The 22437-nt window shown below is 42.6% G+C and overlaps 1 protein-coding gene across 4 annotated transcripts in view; it reads right to left on the minus strand.

Annotated features, from left to right (window-relative positions):
- LOC125465756 (rho guanine nucleotide exchange factor 18-like) overlaps window positions 1-22437 on the minus strand; it is a 196748-nt gene that overhangs the window by 36288 nt on the left and 138023 nt on the right. For all 4 annotated transcript variants that reach the window (XM_048559548.2, XM_048559546.2, XM_048559547.2 and 1 more), the window contains 2 exons: window positions 9162-9229; window positions 4310-4364 (listed from right to left, as the gene is read on the minus strand). In XM_048559548.2, coding sequence (XP_048415505.1) covers window positions 4310-4364; window positions 9162-9229 — 123 coding nt within the window. The remainder of the gene's footprint in view (window positions 1-4309; window positions 4365-9161; window positions 9230-22437) is intronic.

Consider the following 22437-nt stretch of genomic DNA (forward strand, 5'->3'; position numbering starts at 1 on the left):
CTGCTTAGTCCTTGTTGTAAGTCCTTGGCTAACCTGTGTGTTGGTGTGTCTGGAAGACAGACTACAGGTCTGAGGGATATCTCCAGCTTGTGCACATTTGGGAGGCTGCAGAATCAAAGGGGCAGGGGTTTTTCCCTTCAGGTTTCATTTTTAGGTAGTCTGCTTTGTCCAGGATGTTTGAGTGTGTCTTTAGTGTGTAGATGATTTTATTTCCCACTTGTGGTGTCAGGTCTGTTACTTGTCAGTATGTACTGGTGTCCACTAGTATCGTCTGTGCCTTAGTTCTGACGATGGGTCACCAGACCCAAAACGTTAACTGTTTTTTCCCCTTCACAGATGCTGCCAGGCCTGCTGAGCTTTTCCAGAGACTTCTGTTTTTGAACAGCAAGATACGGTATGCTCCGACACTTGTCACATTACGACATCAATTACGTATGTGAGCTGACCACAAAACTCAGACTTTGGACGTCATAGTAGCACACAAACCTACAGCAACCCTATGCCAACTGCTAACAAGATCCAAAGACCCTTTACCCACTAAGGACAGGACCAACGTAATATACACAAGATTCCATGCAAGGACTGTGACAAATTCTGGACAGACAGGAAGGAAACATTAACACCAACTAGCAACAAAAAGACACGACCAATACTCGCTCAAATCCATACACAGACAAGAACAGCCACCAGTTCAATTGGGACAACGTTCAGGATCCTAGGATAAGCCAAACAGAGACAAGCACAGAAATTCCTAGATGCCTGGTTCTCCACCAAGAAGGCCATCAATAAGCACAGAATTAGAGCCTACATACACATCACTGCAAAGAAAAACTGGAAATTAGGTAATCAACTCCAACAAACCCTCGTGTTTAAATACAAGCGGGAAAACATAACAGCTCTTCATCGGAGGCTGCAGTGATGATGTTACCCAGCAGGGTAATTAAACGTCTGCAAGCTAATGAACCAGCTCGGTGAATGAACTGACCACAGCTTCCATAACCCAAGCTACAAATCTACCTCAAGAGCCTAAAACCCACTTAGTGATTTCCCCAAAACCAGCCCACCATTTACAAGGCAAAGTCATCTGTGAGATGGAATATCCCCACTAGCCTGGATGGGTGTAGCTCCAACAACGATCGAGAAGCTTTACACCATCCGGGACCCAGCAGCCTCCTTGACTTGCACCACACCCAACCCTTTCCACATTAATTCTCTTCACCCACAGAGGCAACGAGTGCATATTATTTACAAGATGCACTACACTAATTTGTTAAGGCTCCTCCAACAGCAAACCTATGGCATCTATCACATAGAAGGACAACGGCAGCAGGTGTGTGGGACAATTACCTCTATGTTAAAAGGGACCAGAGGGGCAACCTTTTCATACAGGGAGTAGTACATACATGGAATGAACTACCTGAGGATGTGGTAGTGAAGGCACAGTTACAAGACATTTGGACAGGTACATGAATAGGGAAGTTTAAGGAATATGGGTCAAACACAAGCAAATGGGACTAGTTTAGTTTGGGAAACCTGGTTGGCATGGACAAGTTGGACTGAAGGATGTGCTTCTGTGTTGTATGACCCTATGACTCAGATCAACTTGAAACTGAGTCAACTCCTTCCCTAACACTGCTGTGATGTAGCTACACTCAAGGACTGCAGCTAATCAAGCAGGTAGCCCACTCACCATCTTTTGAAGGGGAATTAGACACAGGTAATAATAGTGGCAGCCAGATCCAAATGAATTTTTTAAAAAAATCTAGCCGCCATCTCTGTTCAGTTCCTGGCAAGCATGGTTCCACGGTACAAACTGCACTTGCAGTTGCCACAAGCTGACAATCTGACTCAATGGCTACAAGATTTTGGGAAATACAACACTGCTATAAGGAAGTAATGGTCTACAGTAGGGACTAAGACACATTAACAAAATGAAGAGAGCTTCAATGTCTAAAACCCCAAGTTTGTATCTACCTGTAAATGTACAATGCCGCTGGCTGCTTCAATATGGAAGTGAGTAATACACCACATCTACAGGTTTTTAAAAAAAATTCTTTTTCTGTGCAATCCATTAATTGCACAGGGCAACACAACCTAAGGCTGCGTGGAGATATAGTTTTTTTTTAAAATCAGCTCTGGCTGACAGCTTACAGGCTGCGACTCCACATTCATTAATACTGCAGGCTCAGTGAAGACTTGGAGCAGAGTGACCCAAGTTGTACAAGCTGCCCTCTGATGTGAATGAGTGATGTACATTTGGCAATTTCAGAAACTCAAGCTCAAATCAGCCAGTATTCTCAATTTAGTGCAGAACACAGGATTGTTCAAAACTCTCACATTAGCCTACCTCTCCTGTACAACCTTATTAAATAAAAACATACACTTTAACCGCGATAACAGCAATGAAATGTTCAGACAGAAAAGGTGTTGTATAAATACAGAAGTCATAGCTTCATGGTAGCTCTTCTGCAACACTGTCCAGAGAGATAGGATGAAGTGATCTACCTTCCAAGTCCATGAGTCATTACTGCTGGTACAGCTAAGTGATTTGCAGTTCAAGGAAGCTGAGTTCCTAAAGACACAACTTGATAAGAAGTAGGCAACTGTAGACATGACCAACACTGAATCATGATCCCCAAATAAGGAGCTGTTTCTTTTTTCTTAATTATTTCACAGGATGTGGACAAGTCCAGTGTTTGGTGCCTCTCCCTAACTACCTTGAACCAAGTAATAGCTTGCTTAGCCATTTCAGAGAGTAATTAAGAGTCAACCACATTGCTGCACGTCTAGAGTCACACATAGGCCAGACCAGGTAAGGATGGCAGAATTACATGGAGAGAAAGAACATTAATGAATCAGAGGCAGTAGGGACTACCGATGCTGGAGAATCTGGGATAACACGGTGTTAAGCTGGATGAACACAGCAGGCCAAGCAGCAGAGGAGCAGGAATGTTTACGTTTCGGGTTGAGACCCTTCTTCAGAAAAAAATTTATTAATGGATCAGTGAGGCTTTTCAAAAAAAAACAAAAAATCAGTGATAGTTCCAGGCTCACTATTTCTGTGACGAGTTTTATGTTCCATGTTTATCAAATTGATTTAAATTTCACCAACACCTGTGATGGAAACTGAATCTCTGTACGTAGCTTTACATCATACACAGATTTTAAACCATTTCTCAAACCAGTGTACAATGAGACATGCTGCAGAAACATTAGGGACTGTCACTAAAATATTTTTGCTGTTGCAAATCACCAGCATTAATCTTACTGAGATTAAAAATATTTAATTTAAAATTGCACTCGTTACTGGGTCTGGGGTGGGGCAGGTGCTGGATTATGCTTTTGAATACTGCATCTGATTTTGGTGTTCACAGGAGGAGAACTGGAAGAGATCTATTAGACCTACTAAAGAGCCACTAAATACAGGGGCTTCCTGATTTATGGACATTTGACTTACCAACGCTCATGTTTACAAACACAACCTCATACATGGGTGTAATTTTGAAGACCTGACACACAAACACATCATGTACTTATGTACAGCTGCTTTAAATGGCCCTGTATTGAATTCTGACTTGTATACAAATTGACTTACCAATTCGCTCCAGAATAGAACCTATTCAGATCCTGGGGCCTGCCTGTCATTTTAATTACTTAGTTTAAAGGCCGTGGTGCACGCTAACTGCCATATCCCAGTCACCGATTTCACATTTCTCTTAAGTGACTCTTTGCAACAACCGTGTCAAGTATTCTAGAGATCAGCCTCCAACCACCTGTCTGCATCTTGAAGGCAGCTTATTTCAACTTCTGCAGCATCATCAGATCTGTCCTGCTTCAGTTTATCCACCGCGGCAGAAATCTTGTTCCAAGCCAACACTACCTCACGACTAAACTATCCCAACTCACTCCTGATCGGCATCCAACATTCTATCCTCTAAAACAATCCTCTAAAATCCATTTCTGGTGTCCTAACTTGTAGTCAGTTCCAATCACTTACCCATACTCACTGGCCTGTAGTTGCTGTTTTTTTTAAAATCACTTGCAATCTTCAAATTCTGATGCTAGTTTTCAAATCCAGGGCCACGGCTTTCCGCACCCCTAATCTTCACCAGGTCCACAACCACTATTATAATTCTGACCTCTCGTGTAACCCCAATTTTCATTACCCCTTGCTGGTACAGGATTAGCTTCATGGACAAGCTGGTCTTCACTGTTCTTGCTTATAAAAGGTACGAGGAGGACAGTAAGGAGATCAAATCCAACTATCTCCCTCATTATAAATCAACTTAAATTGCTAAAAGAAACTCACCAGGCTGGGCAATACTCTGTGGACTTCCAGAATACTTCTGCTGGGAATCTTTTTGCTGGTGAAACAAAGAATAGAGGTTTAACTGTCTTAGACATCAATTTACTGGATTCCAACACCCATTAGTAGGTGTGCATTCACTTTCTAGCTCGTTAACACTTACCATCGACTAAATGCTTTCCTAAGTAGTTTCCTGCCATTGTGGGGCCAAGGAAGTACAAGTTAAAGTTACTAAGTGAGCTATGCAACATGCAATGGGATCTCCAGAGAGGTGTTAATATTGAGATTTTTTAAAAGTTATTTATTAAAGTCTCTGATACGAAAGTTTGAGAACATGGTCAAGCAGCTTTTGAAGTTACGAAGGCACTGAATAAAATGAATGATGAAAATACCTATTTGCTGGAGGTTTAGCATTGAAGTGTCAATTTAAAAACTGATGGCAAGGTGAGCATTTAGGAGAAACTTTTCTATTATGAGATGATGGAACACAGGATGCTTTGCTACAGAGAATGGTTGAGACAGGCATGATGGGCCAAACTGACTCCTCCTGTTGTGGAAACTCCTATGTTTGAACAAAAGTACAAATGAAACATCCCTATTCACCTAGCAGCTGGAAATAAAAACGTGTTGTGCTTCAAGATATTTGCCCATTTTGACCTGAAGACATCCAAGCAACTTCCCCTCCGTCCCATAGAGCTTTTATTCATAAATTATTCCGAAGACCTACTACTATCTCATGCCATTTCCTGCAAGACAAGGGATTTAAGTCTTTTCTCCTTGAGAGTTGCACAGGATTTCAGCCCACAGCTCAAACCTCCTTGGAATACTGCACCGAGTTGGTTAATTCAGAGAAAGCTGGTACAAGTAAAGAATACCATTATATTGAGAGTAGGAAGTTCCACTGGAGGTTAGAAATATGACATGACAATGAAAGCTTTACTCTACAGGGAGCCCACAGATGATCCTCAGCTGGGAATGCTTGATTCCATTCTGAGTAGCTAACCAAGTTGAAATGGCTGCAAGCTAGGAGTGACCTTCATGAGACTGTGAAAATCACTTCCAATCTCTCAGCAGTATGCCGAATACAGACCTTTGAACTTCAACTGACTTAATCTAAAACGCCAGCTGTGCATTGTGGGTGTGTTGGTTACTGAGTATTTAAGCACAATGATCGACTGCAGTTGAAGAGGAGGGTGGAAGGGTGGAGGGAAAAAAATCAGATAATGACTGTAATCAGAATGTGCATGTAAATAAACAAACAGACTGCTCCAATTCACTTCTACATCTCTAGAGCCTGCCTGTAGCATTTAAAATATCCTCGCTGTGGCTGGCTAAAATGAGATGTGGAGGCTCACGCTGATCACTGTTTACCTTGACGTGAACGTATCGTTAACACTTTGATACTCCTAATTAATTAGACCTTTCAGGAAGGGCTGAATCTCTGGTACTGCCATGGTGACAGAGGCCCACAGACACACCCTAAGCTTATGCTATGTTTACATCACAATGTTGGTGGTGCTGGTGCCAATCCTGACAATCCAAATGAGACATTACAGCTAGAGAGACATGAAAAATCAACACCTGCTACTTCAGTTTTCTTTGTCAGCCAAGGCAACCCTGCTCTTCCTAATATATATTAACATCCTCAACCTTAGTGTCCAGGACACAATTTCAATATTTTCGGATGATGTGAAACTTGTAAGCATTGTGAAAATCAGGAGGAGGTTCAAGCTGGTGGCATGGAGAAACAAGAATGGCAAATGAAATTGAATGAGAAGAGAAGAGAAGCGTGAAGTGACTCATTTTAGCCAAAAGAACACACAGAAACAAATAGAAAATAAAGGTACAATTTAAAAAGGTAGTGTACAAGCAACGTGACCTAACGTGTGTGTTAATCACAGCCAGGACAGAATGAGAGTGGAGTTACCAAAGCAGGCAGCACCCTGTAATGGTTCTTGTAGTGTAGTAGTAGAGTCCCTGCCTCCGCACTCACCTGGTCTCAAGGCATGTCATCACATTTCTGAAGAGGTTAATTAGAAAACATCTACTGCACTCTGGGATTTTCTCGTTTGGGCCATAAAATACAGTAGCAAGGTAGTTCTGTTATACCGGCATAATAATCCCAATTCGGTCAAGTGACCAAATCGTGTCAAGTTCCGGACATCACACTTGAAGAAAGATGCAAAAGTATTACAGGAAGCGCAGAAAAGATTCAAGAGAATAGAGTTCCTCATCCCTGGAACCAGTTACGCAAACAAATCAGAAACGTTGGGAACGTGTTGAGGAGAAGGTTGACAGCAGATTTGATACAGGTTTTCAAAGCTAATGACGAGTCAGGACAAAGTCAGTAAGGAAACAGTACTCATTAGCAGAAGGTCTGAGACCCAATGGATACAGATTTACAGTGACTGACAAAGCAAACACGTTCGATCCACTATTTATATGTTTATTCACTATTTATAAATGACCTGGATGAGGGCATAGAACGATGGGTTAGTAAATTTGCAGATGACACTAAAGTCAGTGGAGTTGTGGATAGCGCAGAAGGATGTTGCAGGTTACAGAGGGACATCGATAAGCTGCAGAGCTGGGCTGAGCGGGGGAAAATGGAGTTTAAATGTGGAAAAGTGTGAGGTGATTCACTTTGGAAGAAGTAAAAGGAAGAGAGTACTGGGCTAATGATAAGATTCTTGGTAGTGTGTATGAGCAGAGAGATCTCGGTGTCCATGTGCATAGATCCCTGAAAGTTGCTACCCAAGTTATTAGGGTGGTTAAGAAGGCGTACAGTGTGTTAGGTTTTATTGGTAGAGGGATTGAGTTTCAGAGCCATGAGGTCACGTTGCAGCTGTACAAAAAAAAACTCTGGTGTGGCCGCACTTCGAGTATTGCGTACAGTTCTGGTCGCTGCATTACAGGAAGGATGCGGAAACATTGGAAAGGGTGCAGAGGACATTTACCAGGATATTGCCTGGTATGGAGGGAAGGTCTTATGAGGAAAGGCTGAGGGACTTGAGGCTGTTTTCGTTAGAGAGAAGAAGGTTAAGAGGTGACTTAATAGAGACATACAAGATGATCAGAGGATTAGATAGGGTGGACAGTGACAGCCTTTTTCCTCGGATGGTGATGGCTAGCACAAGGGGACGTAGGTTTAAATTGAGGTGTGATAGATATAGGACAGATGTCAGAGTAGGTTCTTTACTCAGAGTAGTAAGGGCATGGAATGCCCTGCCTGCAACAGTAGTAGACTCGCCAAGTTTAAGGGCATTTAAATGGTCATTGGATAAACACATGGATGATAATAGAATAGTGTAGGTTAGATGGGCTTCAGTCTGGTTTCACAGGTCGGAGCATTATCGAAGGCTGAAGGGCCTGTACTGTGCTGTAGTGTTCTGTGTTCTATGCAACAAGTGTGGCAGTGCCCAAGAGTGTGGCAGCAGGGCCAGCTGAGGCTTTCCAATGTGAATGGAATCATGACAGTCACAGTCATACAGCATGGAAACAGACGCTTCAGTCCAACAGTCCATACTGACCATAATCTCAAACTACGTTAGTCCCACCTTGGCCCTCCAAAATGTTTCTTATTCATGTACTTAACTGAGTGTCTTTTAAATGTTGTAACTGTTCCCGCATCCACCCTTCCTCTTGAAGTTCATTCCTCGCTCAAACCACAAAAAAACTGCCACTCATACCTTTATTAAATCTTTCTCCTCTCATTAAAAATTTGCCCCGAGTCTTGAAATCGCCCACGCTAGGGAAAATACACCTGCCATTCATCTTATCCAAATCACTCATGATTTTACCAACATCTACAAGGTCACGCTTCATCATCCTATGCTCCAGTGAAAAGTCCCAGCCTATTTTTATAACTCAAACCCTCAATTCCTGGCAACAACCAAAACCTTTTCTGAACTTTCTCCAGCTTAATAATATCCTTCCTGTAACAGGATGACCAGAACTGGACACAGTACTCCAGAAGAGGCCTCAATGTCTTATATGATCTCAGCATGATGTCTCAATTCCTATACTTCAAAGTCTGAGCAAGGAAGGAAAGTGTGCTAAATGCCTTCTTAACCATCCTGTATACATGTGACGCAAACATTATCCTGAAAACCAAAACACTTCAGAGGGAACAGGGAAAGGTCAGGAATGGCACTAGGCAGAACTACTCCTTCAGTGGACTGGAGAGACAATGATTGACTGAATGGCCACTTTATGCAGTAACTATTCTGTGATTCCCTAGGGCAGGGGATTTTTGCTTGAATCCCAAAGTGCACCTTTCCAGCCCACCACAGGAAGAAGCTGCAGTCAGTTATTCAAAGACAAAATTCACAACTATCAGACAAATTCAGGTTCAATTTAAACCAATTCAGAAGACTCAAGTCATAATTTATACAATGAGTGCGTTTCAACCGGCCAAGCGTAGACTTACTGCACTTTTAACAAGCATCCAGAAAACCCAAAGGTCACCCTAATCAGCCTCAGTACCTAATTTGGATTTGCCTATCCCTTTAAACAAACAGAAGCTTGAATATACATAGATTACACAGGCACTATGAGACACATGAGAAGTATCTTCCCAGCTTTCAGACAGAAGTAAACCTGCCCAGGTTCCAGCCCTGTGCCAGGCTGGCTGCTCAGGTACTCTTACTAGACAGCTGCCGATTTCAGCGACCGATATCCAGGGTGCAACTGTGAGTGACATTGTGTCTAGGCTCATTTCTTCAGGAGCTAGAATGACTCCAAAGAAACTACGCCTACCCATCTCACAGAAACAGGATAGGTGATGATTAACACAATAATCGATGCACTAGCAACACAAGTAGAATAAACATCACCTTAAAGAAGACACACTAACCTTGCTCTTGGGAGTGGTACATTCAGCTAGAAGTGTCCTGCAATTCTTGTGTACATTCACTGCACAATCTGCAAAGAAACATACAACTGTCAACATCATTCATCCCACCATCAGTCAGTAACTCTCAGTCCATAAGGACCACTTGAACAAGTTTGAGTAAATCACTACCATGGGCTGTTTTGGCAAAACGATAGCATCTCTTCCTTTCGGCCAGGCAGTGTTCACTCGCTGCAAGGCATCACTCTCCTTAAGTGACTCGAGAGAAGTAGTAATCCGGCAACCTCTCATGCAGAGTGGAGTCTAAACAGCAAGTGCATGCAAGCTATTGGAAAGAGAGAGACACTGGCAGGCAGGTACTGAAACATCCACCTGGAAGGAGGGGGAAAATGGGCAGCTTCCTACTGGGCTTTGTAGTCCCCATCTCTAGCAGCAGAGTTGACAAGTACAGAGCCAGTCCTGCCTGCCTTGCTGAGCTTGGGGATCAACCTTCTCAACCAATATGGCTGTTGTTATTTGGACCACCCATCAGCGAGCCCAGCCCTTATCAATGGCACACACAACCACGGTCATTGAGCCAGCAAGATGAATTTTAAAAGGGCAGACATTTCTACATTTCATTATCATTTTATTGCCATTCTATTAACACATCTGCACACAGCAGGCCAAAGGCAATAACAGGTATATGCATCTTACTCATGCAACTCCAAACTTAACTGCTCCACATGCCCATGCAGGAGTTATAGCAGGGAAGAGATAGGTGGAGTGCACTAGTAGATGCAAGTTTAATGAGCAACTTGTGCTTGATTCTGCTTGGCAAATAATAATAATTGCTGATAAACTCCCAGCAGATAAAAACACCCAGAATCAAGTGTTCAAGTAGTGTTCATGGTGCATGGTTAGACTGAACATTACACTTTTTTTTTTACAGAATCCCTACAGTGTGGAAACAGGCCCTTCAGTCCAACAAGCCCACACCGACCCTTGGTGCACCCCACCCAGACCCATTCCCCTATTGCTAAAGCTGTGGCATTGTTTCTCTGGCTGGTATTTATTATATTGTCAGAAATCATGCTTGTTTGACTACTTTGCCTTATCTAGTTGTCATCTCACTTTGCTCCTAATAGCATGATTCCCTTTGCTGCAGGTAATCATTTCAAAACCCAGAGTGGCTATCTGAAGACCCTCTTGTTGCTCAGTGGTAATGTCTGTGCCCCTGGGCTGAGAGGCCTGGGATTAGGTTCCACCTACTCCAAAAAGAGCATACTAACTTCTCTGAACAGGTAGATTAAGAAAAATTAAATTTACTAAAAACAAAAAACAACATCTGGGCTCTTTCCTGGCTGAAAATGTTCCTACCTTTCAAACAGGAGAAACTGTACAAAACCCCTACGCCTGAAAGCAATAGTCAAAGTGGAGCGTGCCTCTTTAAACAGGCACAGCAAAGCCCAATAGCACTGTCAAAGTCAAACATACCTTACAGCTCTGTCACCAATACCAAAGATAAAATTACCATTGTAAATTTTACAATGGCAACAGCAATTGCTTTAAGCCAAATGCACAAACTTGTAGATTTAAGTCCCATTTCAGCAAGTAAACTAAACACCACAGTTCTACACTGTTAAAATTGCCATGGCTTTGGATTAGAAATTCAGCCAAGAACTCGGATCATCTGTTCAGGTAGATATAAAAAGGACCTTATTTAAAAATCATTATTCAAAGAGAAGGGAACACTCCAGAGTCCTGCCAAAATCCCTCCCTCAATATCAAAAGACAAACTAACCAAAGAGCTAATTCTGCAACTTGCTATGTACAAATCAGTTGGTGGATTTGTCCAACAAAAGCTGTTTAACACTTCAGAACTAATTTGACACATAGGTTTACAAAGTCCTCCCTAACCAAATTAGCTGCATATTCAAACTTAGCAAAGTGTACTTTAAGCTTGTATAAAGCCACTTGATTATCTACTTCACTAGATTGTCGCTAAACTGCTAAAGCTCCTGTGGAGTACAGATCTTAGAATTGAGGGCACCAACTGGTATTGTAAACATTTACTTAAATTACTGGCTGCTTTCAGTTGTCTCTTCATGACAGGATATTCCACTCCAAAAGGACCTCAACATCTCAGGCATAGTGGCAGCGCAGGCCAGAAGGCCCACCAGTTTCAGAGGTGGATCATAACATCTGAACAGTCGATTAAAAGTATCTTTAGAAGGGTCTCAATTTCTAGCACAGACTATTTGCAAACAGAGATAATTGCAGTAGTAGTGAACTTCAACCCTTTTAACTAGGGGTGCCATGTAAACAAAATGTTGAAAGTCCATGGTCAGACTTCAGACAAGTCAAAGACTCATTGTAATATGACATATCAGAATGTAATATTACACTAATCAATTGGAATTTATTACTTACTTACAGATGTGAGTACATCTAACTCTTCCCCTATCAGAAGGGCTAGGCTAGGCTTCAGGCATCACTAAACAGTGCAAGGGAGCCGTACTCTCCCTCCACACAATATGCTGTATTCATTTTATCATCTCACTAGGCAACATTCCTAATACACAAGTCAGAAGCTTGCCGATTCAAGGCCAAATTCACACCTTGAGCTCCAATTTCAAACCGATCCTGTAGTGCAGTTCCAAGGTGGAGTTATTGATATTTCCTAATCAACTTGTTCACAAATATATTACACACCTCTGGAGGAGGAGGTGCCTCTTGGCTCAAAGGTAGGAATTGGATTAGAGGGTCAGAGCTAAGGAAGAGGCTGGATAGGCTGGGGCTTTCTCCTCCCAAGCATCAGAGACCGAGGGGTATCATAATGGATGTTTATTAAATCAGGAGGGGGCATGGATAGGGGAGTCCAAAACTAGAGGGCATAGGTTTAAGGTGAGAAGGGAAAGATTTAAAAAGGGGCCTGAGAGACAACTTTTTCCACACAGAGTGGTTCATGTATGGAACAGCTGCCTGGAGGAAGAGAAAGACGCGGGTATAGTACCATTATTTAAAAGACATCTGGATGGGTACGTGAATAGCAAGGTTTTAGATGAATATGGGCCAAATGCTAGAAAATGGGACTACCTCAGTTTAGAATAGCTGGTCGGTGTGGACATGTTTGAATGGACGGTCTGTTTCTGACAATAAAAAAGCTGCAAGAAATTTTTTTAAAGCAGTTGCGAGTCTGGGGATTTAACCATGGAAAATAAGGAAATGGTGGAATTTTTCTCGTCACTCTTCTCCTTGAAAATCATAAATAAACATCCCAGAAATTCTTAAAATGGAGAACGTTAAAACATTGACAATCACAAAAGAAAGAGTACAGCAAAAGCTATTAGATCCAAAGTTGTCATTTTTCACATGAACCTAAAACAGAGAACTTTGAAAGTAACAAGCACAGGGGTCACGCTGTTCAAATTGAATGCGCGCACCCAGAGATTAAAGGGATAGCAACAAGAGGCCAGTTTTTCAGATCTGTTGTTTTTTTTTGGCTTGGATCTACTTCAAGATTTAAAATCAGGGATGGTTTCCACTTTTCTTACACAACCCTTGGCTGAGATTGTCCAGCTGAACAGAGGCAGCAAATTATTATGTTTTATAATTCAACAGAGTGCAATAATTTAAAGTAGTAACTCAGCCATACCTTCGACAGCAATGACAGATGGGTAATATAGGCTATCTAGCCAGTGTCACAACAACATCCTGCCAAAGATTAAAACAAAATAAAGCACCACCCCTAGTAGTTGGGAACCTCTTTTGCATGCAGTACTGTATGATGTGCACTTCAAGCGAGTAGACAAGATTCTCTTGCTAATAAAGTGACCAGTCAAGCTCTCCATACAATGAATACCAGATGAATCAGCGCTATATATTCCAAACACTGATAACAAAGTGCGGAGCTGGATGAACACAGCAGGCCAAGCAGCATCTCAGGAGCACAAAAGCTTCATCCTCTCTGATGAAGGGTCTAGGCCCGAAACGTCAGCTTTTGTGCTGAGATGCTGCTTGGCCTGCTGTGTTCATCCAGCTCTGCACTTTGTTATCTTGGATTCTCCAGCATCTGCAGTTCCCATTATCACTGATACTGTATGCCAAACACTGTTTGCTTAGCGTCCCAAGAACCAGGGAGTTTGCTCTTGCACAAATGAGCATTACAGTACTCAAGTTCCATTCTGCAATCTACTGGACAAATAAAAACTCTCTTTTAAGAGTTACACTATCTTTTGCAATAAGCAGCTTTGAGGCAGTGATGACAAATTCAAAAACAATTGTCACCAGAATGCCACTAAGACATTAAAGCATTCACACTGTGCTCAGTCGTACAGAGAAAATTCAGCAGTTTAATTACAGATTCTACACCCTGAAACTAGGTGGCATGCGGACTTGATGGGCTGAATGGCCTTCCTCCAACTGTAGGGATTCGGTGATTCTGCACGTGTCTGCAGGCAGTACTTTGAGCTGTACCACCTGACAGGTCACAGCGATCGAGAATTCTGTACTGGATATGGGTTTTCCTTGAGTGGGCCACACTGTACATGTGCAGACTTCCCCAAAAACAACCATTTTTTTTTTCTTCCTGGAAATAGCAAGAACCATAAACACTGGAGTCAGATCACACAGTGCACACCTGGAAGAACACAGCAGGCCAGGCAGCATCAGAGGAACAGGAAAGTTGAGGTTTCGGGTCAGGACCCAAAGAAGGGTCCCGACGCTAATCGTCAACTTTTCTGCTCCTCTGTTGCTGCCTTTATTGTTAGAACATCGAACATTACAGCACAGTACAGGCCCTTCGGCCCTCGATGTTGTGCCGACCTGTCATACCAATCTCAAGCCCATCTAACCTACACTATTCCATGTACGTCCATATGCTCATCCAATGACAACTTAAATGTACCTAAAGTTGGCGAATCTACTACCGTTGCAGGCAAAGCGTTCCAGTCCCTTACTACTCTGGAAAGAAACTACCTCTGACATCTGTCCTATATCTTTCACCCCTCAATTTAAAGCTATGCCCCCTCGTGCTCGCCGTCACCATCCTAGGAAAAAGGCTCTCCCTATCCACCCTATCTAACCCTCTGATTATTTTATATGTTTCAATTAAGTCACCTCTCAACCTTCTTCTCTCTAATGAAAACAGCCTCAAGTCCCTCAGCCTTTCCTCGTAAGACCTTCCCTCCATACCAGGCAACATCCTAGTAAATCTCCTCTACACCCTTTCCAAAGCTCCACATCCTCCTTATAATGCAGTGACCAGAACTGTACGCAATACTTCAAGTGCGGCCGCACCAGAGTTTCGTACAGCTGCAGCATAACCTCTTGGTTCCGGAACTCGATCCCTCTATTAACAAAAGCTAAAACACTGTATTGCCTTAACAGCCCTGTCAACCTGGGTGGCAACTTTCAAGGATCTGTGTACGTGGACACAGAGATCTCTCTGCTCATCTACACCACTAAGAATCTTACCATTAGCCCTGTACTTTGCCTTCCGGTTACTTCTACCAAAGTGCATCACCTCACACTTGTCTGCATTAAACTCCATTTGCCACCTCTCAGCCCAGCTCTGTAGCTTATTGATGTCTCTCTGCAACCTACAGCATCCTTCGTCACTATCCACAACTCCACCGACCTTAGTGTCGTCTGCAAGTTTACTAACCCATCCTTCTACGCCCTCATCCAGGTCATTTATAAAAATGACAAACAGCAGTGGACCCAACACCGACCCTTGCGGTACACCACTAGTAACTGATCTCCAGGATTAACATTTCCCATCAACTACCACCCTCTGTCTTCTTTCAGCAAGCCAATTTCCGATCCAAACTGCTATATCTCCCACAATTCCATTCCGCCGCATTTTGTACAATTGCCTACTGTGGGGAACTTTATCGAACGCTTTGCTGAAATCCATATACCCCACATCAACCAGTTTACTTTCGTCTACCTGTTTGGTCACCTTCTTAAAGAACTCAATAAGGTTTGTGAGGTACGACCTTCCCTTCACAAAACTGTGCTGACTATCCCTCATCAATTTATTCTTTTCTAGAGGATTATAAATCCTAGCCCTTATAACCTTTTCCAACACTTTACCAACAACTGAGGTAAGGCTCACTGGTCTATAATTACTAGGGTTGTCTCTACTCCCCTTCTTGAACAGGGGAACTACATTTGCTATCCTCCAGTCGTCTGGCACTATTCCTGTAGACAATGACGAGTTAAAGATCAAAGCCTTCACATCTCATCCTGACATAAGCCTTCTTCTTCCTCTTGACCAGAGATTCCACCTCCTTCGTAAACCACGGCTCCCGCACATCTGCAGTTCCCGTTATCTCTGATGCAATGGAGGACAGTAGTTTTTCAGGTCGGAGGATGCTTTATAATTAGATTGGTATTAGGATCCTTGGGTAGATATAGATTTATAACCCATGCCCTGGTGTACAGGACAAATTTTAAAATTTACTTACATGAAACAACAAACTTGGAAGCACCGTGAACCATGAGAAAGAAAGCGTAGAGCTTCAACAGGCAAAGACAGACAGGTGCATTGCGCAAACAGAGGTAGATGCAATATAATGCAGAGAAATGTGAACTGATTCTTCTTGCGAAGAAAAACGCAGACAACACAGGACACAATTATATTGGGCAGGCACCTGGATACACATGCTAAAGGTGGAAGGACAGGTTAAGAGAGCAGTTACAACAAACGTGTAACATCTCAGCCTTTATCAATAAGATCAGAAGTTACTCGTTGCCTGACAAAGGAGCAGCACTTCAAAAGCTTGTGATTTCAAATAAACCTGTTGGACTATAACCTGGTGTCATGTGACTTCTGACTATCCATCCAATCCAAAACCAGTACCTCCACATCATGTTTATCATGAGGAAAGGGTGCAAAAACAATGAAGTTATGTTAATTAGACCTTAAACACTGGTTCAACCTAAACTAGAATGATACGGCCAATTCCAACAACCACACTTCAGGTAAGGTATTAAAATTTTAGGGAAGTCAGGATGACAAACTTCAGTTACATAGAATAACTGCAGACACTAGAACTATTTTGCTTGGAGAAGAAGGGTTGAGAGGAGGTTTGATACGGGTATTCAAAATCATGAGTGATCTGGACAGAGTAGGCAGGGAGAAAATGCTCCTGTAAGTAGGAGGATCAGGAACCAGGCAGCAAAACATCAGTAATTGTGGTTAGGATCTGGAATGTATTGCCCAACAGTATGCTGGAGGCAGGTCCAATTGAGACTTCCAAAAGGGAATTAGATCATTAACTGAGTAGGAAAAAATGTGCAGAGGCTATGGGGTAAGGGAAAGGGTAACGGCACCAAATGAACTGCTCCTTCAGAGGGCCGACAAAAAAAAACCAAATCAAATAGTCTCCTTCTATGCTGCAACTATTCTGATTCTATAACCAAAAGGAGAAAGAAATCTTAAAAACAGAATAGAGATACACGGTAGAAACATTTTGGGAAGAAATTATGGAGCCTTAGGGCCTTGGCAGAAGGCATGGCAACTAAAGGCCAAGCAGCAAAAATCAATCAGGCAACATGGGAGGGCATTAACATTGGAGGGCTGTACAGTCAGAGATGATTCTAGGGATTATGGAGGGATGAGCCATGGAAGGAGTTGAAAACAAAAAGGAGAATTTTGAAAGATGAACACGTTTGGCTGCTGATCAAGGCCAGTCTGCAAGAACAGGATTGACAGATGAACAGGACTTGATGCATGTAAGACCACAGAGATGGTTAAGTTTAGGATGACTCAGATTTACGAAGCGTAGAATGCGGAAGACAAGCCACATGTGTTTTTGAATAGGTAAATCTAATGTTAAGAGGCAGGAATGAGAAACAAAGGTTGCACCAAATCTCACAGAGGCAGGAGCAGAGCCAGGTGATGTTACACAGATGAAAAGAGGCAGTCCTGAATTGGTGGGGGCGTTCTTAGCTCAGATGAAGCTGAAGTTGGGACTGTGGCTGATGCACAACTGGATTCAATGCCAGTGTGACATGAAAAACCCCAAATTGTTGGCTGTTTAACTATAATTCTGCAAGTACTGGAAGAATCAGATTGTTGGCATGTGCCCCAGTACTGGATTGAATCTGAACAAGATTCAGCATCTTCACAGCCTAACAGGGAACACAGGCACACAAAGTAGAAAAACAACAACATTTTACCTTCAAAAGGAGATGTTACATCTATAAAATGAAACAACTTACCTCTTTCCCAAAGCCCATGACTCATGTCTTTCAAGGATGGAAGATAAACAAGACGTATACAAATGTCAAGCAAGATCTGACAAGAGTAACTGCACTTTAATAGCTTCAGTTGAAAGAACGATATGTACAACTAACCTCCTGCCAGCTAAGGCCAGACTAAACCTCAACAGGCGTAATATTTATTCCTAAGCAAGCCTCTTTATGGTTATAAGGAATACTAAGGTGACCCCAATAACATTTCATATTTTCCTTCATAAACACACTCTGCATTCTACCGAGGTAACCACTGACATGTATTAAAGCACTATGACTAAACTACGCCAAAACAAGCAGAGCGAACAGCGTGAAGACGCCGAGGGATTTAAAAGCTGTTGGAAGGGCACGCAAGGCCAAAATCTGCCCCTTGTTACTAAGGTCTCAAGCCATAACTTCCTGGCCGTTCATGGATGCAATGCTGAAATAGATCTGGGTCCTCTGGATAGTGCAGTTCACACAGGAGACAAGGGAGGAATCTTTAATCTATTATTCAATCAGTGTTTGGCCTCAAAGCAACATACTGGGGCTAGAGTAAATCACTTCGAAACTGATGAACTGCAACATTCTGCCCTCGCAACTTTAAGTTGCAATTCTTAATTCATCTAGTCAAACTCGTCCTGTCAGTGTTACAGAGCAACACCTATTTCATCCAATACTTTATCCCAGGATTATGCAACTCAGAACGTGCTCTCTGCACTCAACCTTTACATACTGACTTCTCCAGGGTTTCCCCCACCCAAATATACTAAAACAAATCACACGGGCTCCAGGAGTATAATTAGACATTTCCAGAGATACTCTCAGACATTGTGTCAGTATGTTAAGGGGATACAATCAGTTTCTCCTCGGTCCCGTCAGCCTAGTCTCAACTCAATTCAGCAAGGGAAGGGTTGTGGATTGAGGTATCAAATCACACTTACTCAGCAATAGCATGCACGTCAGTTCTCAGTTAGTGTTCTGATTGGTTCCTGACCTCATAGCATTTATACTACAGGAACAAGACAGTTAAAATTCTAGAGGTCCAAAGGGTTCAATACCATTTGCAACTCTTCAAAATGCTGAAATTGCCCATGTAGAAATCATCAGGACCTGGACGACATCCAGATTTGAGCTGATAAGTGACCAGTAACAATCATACCACACAAGTACCAGGCACTGACAATCTCAAAACAAGAGAGAATGCAACCATAACCCCTGATGTTCAATAATACCACTACTAACTTCAAGCTGAAATGGACCAGCCAAAAAAAAAAACTGAACTACAACAAGGGCAGGTCAGACGCTGGGAACTGTGCAGTTAGAAACTAATTTCCTGACTCCCCAACGCATGCCGCATCTGCAAGGCAGTCAGGACGGTGACGGAATACCTGCCACCTGCCTGAATGAGTTCAGCTTCAAAAACATTCAAGAAGTCAGACACCATGCAGAACAAAGCAGCTCTCTTACTTAGCACCATATTCATCACCATCCAATAGGAGCAATGTGTACTATTTGAAATGCACTGCAAAAATTCACTATACCTCCTTAAGCATTCCCCAAACCCACAGTCACTACTTTCTAAATGACTAAGGTAGCAAATGCATGGAAACACCACCTCCCGGAAGCTCCCAACTGCATTATGAGTCTGCTGAAAACCAAACAAACTGCAGTTCAATAAGGCAACTCACCAGCTTGTCAAGGGCAACTAGGAATGGCAATAAGTGCTAGCCCAGCCAATACCATCTGCCTACCATGAATGAATGAATAAAAACAAAATTTAGGGTAAATGCTCTTGACTTCAAGAGTGACAGTGGTGAGTACTTTCAACAAGATGCACTGTAGCAACTTGCCAAACTTCCTTCAAATGCCCCTTCCAAAGCCCTGACCTCTACCAACTAGAAGAGGTCCAGCAGATGCATGGAGCATCACTGTTTGCAAATTTCCTTCTGAATCACAGACCGGCCTAACCTGGAAACACACTGACAGTGCTTCACTGTTGCTGAGTCAAATCCTAGAATTTCCTTTGTAAACTCTATGGCTGTATCTGCATCAATAGGCTTATGTGGCTAAAAGGTGTACCAGTGCCTTGACAAGGATCATTAGGGATGGGCAATAAATGATGGCCTCGCCAAGTAATGCATGAATAAAACACACATATACAAGTAATGCTGGTAACAGAAAAATATTTTCATTCTTAAACAGAAGCAAATGCTAGCATACAGGGGAAAGCATGGAAAGCGAATGGCACGGGCAAGTCCACAGGACACTAATTTGAAAAACTACTGTCAAGGAAACAAGCCCATGGAGGGACAGACTGCAGGAAAATTAAAAGTTGGTGCAGATGAAAGTCAGCCACTCAAAATATTAAACATCTTTTAAGAACAATGTCCATTCAGCAGAAGAACAAGTTACTTTTGAGTTACTGTGGAAAGTGACTCTCAAAGCCAGAATCTGAGACTCCAACACCAGCCTCAATGAATTCCAGAGACTTCAACCAACTTAACCAGCCTAGCTTGTCAAGCTATTGAATAGCAATTTTGAACCAACGTGCTTGAGCCTTCGTTCAGCAGTCTCACAACATTGGCACGGTGCGATTAGTGTGATTCATAAACAACTTTAAGAGCAGCACTGTTAAAAAGGGCTTATTTTCTTCATTTTTCTCTGAGGAGATTTATTTTGGAGACATTGTTTTTGCCAGTGGTGGAGGGCTGCATAGAAAAGATTATAAAGTAAAGTAAACAGCCAGCTTCAGCTAGGGCAGTTACTGAAGGAGTTTGCTTCTTGATATGACTGGAGACGTCAACAAAATTTAGCTGCAATGGAGTCATGTTCGTACTACAGGAGTTTATCCTGCCAAGAGCCAAAATTAAGTCACATGTCATTTACTTAAAGGGGTGCAGGAAAACAAGTGATTTTAATCAGACTCCATCCAACATTATAACCTAAACATTGTTGTGTCCGGAATAATACAAAGGCATCAAACATGATCACAATAAATATCACCCGAGTCATCTGCTTTTTACATTCCAGAGTTGTCTCGCATATCAGAGAGAAGAAACTCTCTTCTATCGTCAAAAGGCCCCTACGATAATCTAGTCTGACGTAAGAACAAGGGACTCCAAAAGCAGGATAATGCCATTCAGGCTTTCAATATGATCGCGGCTGATCTGATGGTGGTCTCAACTATCTGCACAGGCACCTCCCCACCAAGCTCTCAACTCCCTTGCCTACTAACTTAGTCTTGAGTAAATTCAAAGACACACAGTCTCCTCTGCATTCTGGGGAAGAGATTTCCACAAACTAAATGAGTCATACAGGAACAAACCCTCCTTGGCCCTGTCTTAAAGGTGAAGCTTCTCATTCTTAAAATGATTCCCTCATTTGAAATCCACACCGCCACCACCACCCCCCCCCCCCCCCCACCCCCCATCTCCCAGCCAAAGGAAGCAGCGTCTCGCTATCCAGTCCATTAATGTTTCAGTACAATCACCTCTTATGATTCCAAAATCCAATGTGAAGAGGCCCAACCAGTCCAACCTTTCTGCTCAAGTCCTTCATTCCAAATATAAATAGTGAGCCTTATCTCAACTGTTGCTAACACAATCAAATCCTTTCTCAAACACAGAGATCAAAACCGCACCAAAGAATTCCAGGTGTGTTCTCACCAAAGTCCTGCTAGCTAGAGTAAAACATCTTAACCTTTTATTTTCCATTCACCTTGCAAAGAACGCTAACATTCCATTTGCCTTCTAAATCACTTACTATACCTGTACAATAAAATTGTGATTTGTGCTCTTCTAAAAATGCACTAAATATCTGTCCTCTAACTATATCCCTTTGAGAACACAAAAACAGAAACAGCTACAGAAACCCAGCTGTATCTGTGGGGACAGAAACAGAGTTAATATTTCAAGTCCAGTGGCACTGCTTGAGAGCTTCAGAAGTCACTGGACTCAAAATATTAACTGTTTCTCTCTCCACAAATGCAGCCAGACCTGCTGAGGTTTCTCAAGCAACTTATGGGCAGCACGGTGGCTCAGCAGTTAGCACTGCTGTCTCTCAGCTCCAGGGACCCAGGTTTGATTTCACCCTCAGGCAACTGTCTGTGTGAAGTTTGCACATTCTCTCGGCGTCTGCGTGGGTCTACTCCAGATACTTTGGTTTCCTACCACAGTTCAAAAGGTGTGCAGGCTAGGTGGATTGGCATGCTAAATTGCCCATAGTACACAAGGACGTATAGATTAGGTGGGTTAAAAGGGGGATGTGTCTGGGTGGGATGCTCTGAGGATCAGTGGAGACTTATAGGGCCAGAGAAAGGCCTGTTTCCACACTGTGGGGATTCTTTGAACTTGTTTTTGTGGGTTTCCGATCTCCAGCTTTCACGGCTCATGGTTTTATTATATTTCTTTTACGTTCTTTATTTCCTCTTGAAAACTAAACTTTCCTATCTATCTTGGTAACATTGTCAAATTTAGCTAAGGTACAGAGGATGAGTTATTCAGCCTTCCAACATACACAACAGGGCGTGGGGTTGTTAATAAAGAAATGTGGTCGATGGAGTAGAATTGTGGACACAGAGATGGTTTGAGGTGTGTCAGCAGAATCACAAATAAGGCAAATGAACTTAGAGCATGGGTCAGTACTTGGAACAATGATATTGTAGCCGTTACAGAAACTTGAGTAACCCAGGGACAGGAATGGTTGTTGGAAGTTCTGGGAATTAGATGCTTTAGAAGAAAAAGGGAGGGTGGAAAAAGGAGGGGGAGTGGCATTGCTAGTCAGGAATAGTATAGCAGCTACTGAAAGGCAGTTCAAGAATGATGCTGCTTGACTCTGCAGGCATATCAGAGGAGCAGGAAAGCTTGATGTTTCGGGTCGGGACCTTTCTTCAGGGTCCCGACCCGAAACGTCAAACTTTCCTGCTTGGCCCGCTGTGTTCGTTCGGCTTCACACCATGTTATCTCAGATTCTCCAGCATCGGCAGTTCCTATTATCTCTGTCGACAGAGTCCGTTTGGGTTGAGGTCCAAAACAAGAGAGGAGCAGTCACTGCT

Source organism: Stegostoma tigrinum, chromosome 30, assembly GCF_030684315.1.
Source record: "Stegostoma tigrinum isolate sSteTig4 chromosome 30, sSteTig4.hap1, whole genome shotgun sequence".
Lineage (NCBI taxonomy): Eukaryota > Metazoa > Chordata > Chondrichthyes > Orectolobiformes > Stegostomatidae > Stegostoma > Stegostoma tigrinum.